The sequence below is a fragment of the Haliotis asinina genome, chromosome 5 (genome assembly GCF_037392515.1).
Source record: "Haliotis asinina isolate JCU_RB_2024 chromosome 5, JCU_Hal_asi_v2, whole genome shotgun sequence".
NCBI lineage: Eukaryota > Metazoa > Mollusca > Gastropoda > Lepetellida > Haliotidae > Haliotis > Haliotis asinina.
The window spans coordinates 14,906,960-14,913,639 of NC_090284.1; the positions used below are offsets into that span (position 1 = coordinate 14,906,960).

A 6,680-nucleotide genomic window follows, 5' to 3' on the forward strand; every position below is an offset into this window, starting at 1 on the left:
GTTAGGCTGGTTAGTGAATCGGCAGAAGTCGGAACTGATTCCTACTCAACGCCTTCAGTTCATTGGGGCAGTGTTCGACACAGAGGTCAACAAACTGTTTGTTCTGAGGGAGTGGTTCAGCAAGATGCAATGCTTAATTCCCTCTGCATAAGCTCAACCCAGGATGCTCCGCCAGTGGCAGGAACTCTTGGGTCTGCTGTTGTCAGCTCAGGCTTTAACCCTCAGAAGTCAGCTTCAACTCCAGCCATTGCAAGTGTTTCTAGCTCCTCATATCAGTCTGCACTGATCACACTGCCCATGGAGCTTCACTCTCATCTACTGTGATGGATGCAAGAGTTGAATGTTAGCAACAGAGTTTGTTTAGAGTCGTTTGTTCCATCTCACCACCTGTAAGTGGATGCGTCTCTACACAGGTGGGGGCTCACCTTCTCGATCAGCAAGCGGCAGGGCAGTGGTCTCTTGCAGACCACGCCTGTCACATCAATGTATTAGAGCTCAGGGCAGTAATCTTGGCCATCAGAACTACAGGGGACGTCCCTTCTGTTTGATCTTACAAAGCAGTGGTCGTGTGGCACATCAATCGAATGGGATCAACAGGGTCACCTCAACTTCTACGGTGGACGCAACAATTCTTCGACAAAGTGGACTCAGTCAAAATATCGGTTTGGGCCAATCATATTCCAGGGGTCAATAATGTCATCGTAGACATCTCTGTCAGGTCTGAAGCGTCCATCCCCAACGGAGTGGAAGTTGCATCCAGAGATGTTATGGCCTGTTTGTCTTCCATTGACGATGCCGACAGGAGACCGGTTCGCCAGCAGATTCAACCATCAACTGCACCTGTATGTGTCTCTGATCCCAGACCTGTTGCTTTGGAAACAAGACGCTCTCGCAATTCCGTGGGATGGTCTCAATGCATACGCATTTCCACCAACGGCCCTTCTTCCACGTGTGCTTCTCAAGCTGCGTGCGACTTGGCAGATGATACTGTTTTTGGTCGCACCCTACTGGCCGGAGAGGAGTTGGAGTTCCAGATCCAGTTCCACTTCCCAACTTATTCAACCTACTCGTTCATCCGCATTCCTATCAACTACATAGGTCTCCACTAATGCTTCATCTGTACGTTTGGCGCATTAACTGCAAAGGGTTATTGTTTGCATGTTGCAACTGCTATCACAACATCATCCTTCCACGTGATCTATCTATGAAAGCTAGTGGAAGAAATTTGAATCATACTGCAAAATGAAAGGCATAATGTCTCCCACTACGCCATCGCCTCGGGTGGTTGCAGAGTACCTTCAGCACCTTTGATCCTCTAGGAAGGTGAAGGGTTCTACGCTGTCTCTTACCTAGCCATGCTTAACACAGTTTTTGCGTCGGGGTTGAGTGTGAAGATATGTATTGTCCCTGAGCTCCAGTCTCTCTTGAGATCATATAAACTGACTTACCAGTCATGGAAATTCCGACCTCTGGCTTGGGATCTTTCCATTGTACTTGCTCATCTCACATTGAGTGAGAATTGAGCTCTGCGTGAGAAGGATTTTGAGCATGTAACATTGAAGACCTTTTTCCTTTTAGCCTTAGCCACATATTTCCGAGTTACATGCTCTAGATGTTTCTCAGGTACGTTTTGAGAGGTCTCGATATGCTAGAGTGTTCTTGGTTTGCGGTGGGACTTTCTTTACCAAGAACCAGCTGCCAGGACAGCCAGATCGCACCTTCAGTATTCCTCCATTGTCATCCATATTGGGTCCAGAAGACACTGAAGATCTATCCTAGTGCCCAGTTCTAGCACTGAGGATGTATAAAGAACCGGCGCAGGATGCGTAAGAGACTGTTTATTTCACTTTCGACTACTTCCACTGGAGCAGTGTCTCGTACAACTCTAGCCTTTTGGTTGAGGTCCACGACTCTACGGGCGTATAGCTTTGGGAATCTTCCCCAATTGTCATCGGCAAGGCCTCATGAGACGAAGGCGCTCGCTTCCACCATGGCACTCCACAGGAATTGTTCGCTTCAAACCATAATGGAAGGATGTTTCTGGAAGTCTGATACTGTGTTTGTAGCTCACTACTTTCGGATTATATCGGATGTGGAGGGTCTCCATCAGTTTGGTCCTTTGGTCATGGTGCAGCCCTCCGGGCTGGTGTCTGTAAGGCGTAGCAGGGACGTGCCAGATCACTTGGGTCACCTGATAAATCGTGGGGCGGGGAGGCCTGCTTGCCAAACTGCGTCCTTTTGCTCTAGCAAAAATTGCAGCTGAAAACCACATTAATGCGGGAGCGCCTACTCCCTAGAGTTTTTGTGCCGTGTGAGCCAAGGAGTTTATTGAAGCAACCCATCACAAGTATGGAGTAGCATATCGGGAGTTGGTGCTTCTCCTGGCCTCTTTGTGGAATGCATCCTTGTGTGTAGAGTTCGTCAGAGGGTAATCTGTGGCCCTCCTGCCAAGTGTGGGATAATGCATAACGTGAGATAGGATAAGTTTAAAAATTTGGAAATTTTAACTATAAATTGTATATTTATATACTTATCCTATCTCACACGATGGATGCCCACCCAACCCGCCCCACTTCACAGATTACGAGTAGCTCCAAGACAAGAATGACAAGTACAAGTTGTCACGTGATCAGCTGAGAGGGCTATATGAGGAAGATGACTGACGGATGTGTATGGCGGGGGCAGAGGTCGGGTGGTCAGAGGCCGGGAAGATTTGATTCAACTTGGCTGACAGCACGTTTCCACACATGGTTGAAGTGAGGAAGAGAGATTCATAACGTGAGATAGGATAAATATATAAATATACAATTTATAGTTAAAATTTCCAGTTTCCAGTAAATACTGGCAATATTAAATATTTCCTCTGGTTGATTACTATAAGGTAAACATAGGGTTTAATCTTTCATCTAATATTTCAAATTGTAATGTTTTTAAGTGTATGAGATAGTCCATTCTCATTCTGGAACGGAGACATTGTTTCTTACATTTGAAACATGTACATGGTAGGTAGGTAAGGTTTTAGGGCGACTCTAATGAGTTATCTGCTCTTGTTAACTTTCAGCTGTGTGTGTTGACGGAACATTCCACAAGTACGTGTTTACATCGGACGGCAACTGTAACCGCGAGGCATATGATGTCTACCTCGACATGGGGGAAGATATGGAGTGAAAACACAGGTGCTACCATTTTCACAGGAAGATTACATAGTGTTCCTTCACGCAATATCTGGGAAATATGAGCCACCACAGAACAGAGGACTAATCAGTGGAGTGGCTACAGAAGAGAGGTGCTACCATTATTACACCATGTAATCAGGGGAGCGGCTTCATAACATTGGCACTGCAGAATAAAGGCTACCATTATAACCTGGGTAGTTATACATTGTTACTCCATGGATTATCAGAACATTCGTTGGCATTCATTCCTGGAGGACATTTTGGCACCACCTGAGGATCTTGTGGTGTTTAGTGACATGACTGGATGAGTGACTGGCTATTGCAACTTTGTTGCTGCAAGTGATTTTGGATATTTGTGATATCTGATGTGTAGACGATTAAGGCTAATTTTAGTGAAGGAAGTGACCCTTTTACAATTGTTATAGGGATCAAGTTTGTTCTTTTGACTGGGAAATGACTATTTTATCTTTTCAACACTTGTGTGTACTGGGTTTAAACCATTGTGAACAACACCAAATGTATTAATACACAGAATGACAGAATGGTGATTTTGGGGTTTCTTGGATGTTATGGAAATATCAAGTGTGAGTGAGTGAGTTGGGTTACATGCCACTTTTAGCAATATTGCAGCAATATCCTGACAAGAGATGCCAGAAATGGGCTTCACATATTGTACATGTAGGGAATCAAACCCCGACGCGCAAATGCTTTATGCAGTAGGTTACCCCACCACATCACCACCACCACACACACACCACACCTGTTAAACATCAGCAAGTATTAACTCAAACACACTTTCGTAGATGTATGTAGACGGAACTGTCATGGAAGTCAGGATATTTGACTCTGGTAACATCAGGTGTGAGTTGTCACTGACAGTTGTTTGTGGTGACAAAATCTACTTGCATAAAAGACAAATCTGCCTAGAAATCAGAATAGGGATCTGATTGGTCCATGTGTATTCAAGCAAGGGTCAGTCCTGTGCCAAGGTTTCGTGTAACCAAATAGGGAGATTATTCCCTTTGTCACTTCATGAATCAGCATATATAATGAATGAAACATTTCAGTGTGTGATATTTTGACGTTTATTATGAGGCATATTAGTGTTCAAATTGTGTCCAGGATGGATTAAGACAGATACTCGAGTCAACGTTTTTTCTGCTAGTCAAGTTCTAATTCATTTCACCAACTGATGTCGGAGAACGATGTTGACTCGCATAGACTTGATATTGTAAATGAGGATGGATGTCTGTTTAAGTTTTTCTCTCTTTTTTCTTTCTTTTCTACTTTTTACTTTTTTGCCCAATACTACATTTGCTTAATCAATGGCATCTCTGTTTGTTCCGCTCATGGCTGCTTACTATAAATAGCCCCAGTTGATGGTATCAAGTTGAGACATAACCTTTCTTCTGTTGTATGTGGTTGTGATAGGCCAAGACAAGTGCCTAAGGCCTAAAGCCAGATTTTCATCATGAGCCCAGTATGAAGGGTTAACCACATTTCATGTGCAGTTCTTACATGTTACTACTGCATGATGACTAAAAGCAGCTTAGAATCTTTCAGTCTTTAAATCAGCTCTTTGTTATGTATTTATGTTCCCATTTCAGTAACCTCATCTTAATACTTTTCAGGTTGCTATGCTATGCTCCTTCCTTGTTCACGCCATGAGCTGTAATTTTGTGTCTGTTTCTGTTCAGGCAATGAACTAAGACCATGCAGAACTCATAGAATGGAATGGTTTGAATCTATGCATGAGCTTGAAGTCTTACTGTTGCCTGATACTGAAACAGTGTGTAGATCTGATACTGCTAGACTATTAGACATGTTGCATGGCAAATATTGCCAGTATATTCTGAGTGCTCCTTGGCCCAAGTTCTCTCAGCAGGTGATAGAAGAATGTATTGTATCGAGATGATGCATGAACAAAATCTACAAACATCACATGTCCTTGTTGGTATTTTCAGAAGTCAGGGTGTGAGACGAGTAAAATATGTCACAACATTTGGAAACTGTACTGTTTGTAACACACATGAATGGCTGTTTATATACTGTTACCAAATGTTTTGTTTGAAAGATGAGTGGGTTTGCTGTTACTCCAGTTATATGTGACATTTTAGCTTTTACTATATGCCATGCAGCAGACCCTTATTGTCCTCATTTGATGGACAGATGGACTTGAGAGAAACAGAGTATTGTCCTGACACAGCTGTACTGTGTATCCAGGACATTGATGTTCTATTATATGGTGTACAGGGTTTTCCTAATGGCATGGGTAGGCCGAAATAATTTATGTAACTGGCATACTACAAATGCTTGTTTGGCATAAAGGTTTTTGATTTGTTTTTGCAGTAGACTACATAAAGTGCTAATTATGTGCATGAGATTTATTCAGTAATATGTTCATGTTGTTTTCCATGGTCTCTTCATACATTCATGTAATGAGTGAGGTTGGGTTTGTATGTCACTTTACAGCAAGTATTCCAGCAATATTGCAGGAAACACCAGATAGGGGCATGGCATATTGTGTTCTACTGCAGGAGAAGGCTTTACATTGTCCCGAAGGTTATGTTTTTTTGTCTGTTAAAACCATCCATGATTGTGAGGACTGTGTGAAAGAAAAAAAGCCTACTATTCTTAGTCAGTTTCTGACTGTGAGTTCAGCCATTCTGCCAAATCCATAAGCTGCAATATCACAGGAATGTTAAGTTGTGAGTTTACAAAACTGTATGCCTTTTAATTACATATTTTTATATAGAATGTGTTTTTTTATGGTGAAAGTCTCATGATTTCAATCAGACCTTGTGTCGCCCAAATTTGAAACAGAGTTGTGGATAATATTTTTACAGGCATTTTGTAATTGACAGTATGGAAACTGATTTGATCCAGAAAGGCTTTCATTTCTCCTCAACTAAGACTTTCATTTCTCCTTGACTACAGGATTTAATTTCTCCTTGACAATAGGCTTTCATATTTCTCCTTGATTACAGGCTGTCACATCCAGTGCTGTTTGAGATCAGCATTTTGAGATATAGGTTTGAAAGGCACCTGTGGCAATTACTGCATTTTGTGGCATGATCAAGGAAGAGTTGCAGATGTCTTTATTTCACACTGCATTCTGTGATAAATTGCATTGTGATACAAGTTGTAAAATACTGAATTCATGTTGTATATATTCCAAAAGAACTTCTTGTTTAGATCTATAATTTGTTATCTAAAGCATGTACTACCGATAGTGTGTTAATCAACTGTTGTACTTATGCCATACTGATGTCATGGTTATGTAAATAGGATTATTATGAATGAAAAATTATTGTGGTGGGAGATTACAGATTTGCCATGTGAATAAACTTCATGAATGTATGTGTGTGTTCTTTCATGTTGTATGACCAATATTGATCTGACAGGCTTCCCTTCAGCCTTCCACTCCAGCAGAACAAGGACTGGTGAGGTTACCTCCTGGATGCAAGAAGGAACTGAAGCAAGACCTTACAATTGTGGTTTGTT

The 6,680-nt window shown here is 42.0% G+C and overlaps 1 protein-coding gene across 1 annotated transcript in view; it reads left to right on the forward strand.

Moving 5' to 3' along the window:
* Positions 1-6,536, forward strand: part of LOC137284322 (WD repeat domain phosphoinositide-interacting protein 4-like) — a 28,660-nt gene extending 22,124 nt beyond the window's left edge. The window contains exon 12 of the mRNA XM_067816088.1: positions 3,062-6,536. Within this exon, the coding sequence (XP_067672189.1) occupies positions 3,062-3,168 (107 nt within the window). The 3' untranslated portion in view covers positions 3,169-6,536. The remainder of the gene's footprint in view (positions 1-3,061) is intronic.
* Positions 6,537-6,680: the final 144 nt, after the last annotated feature.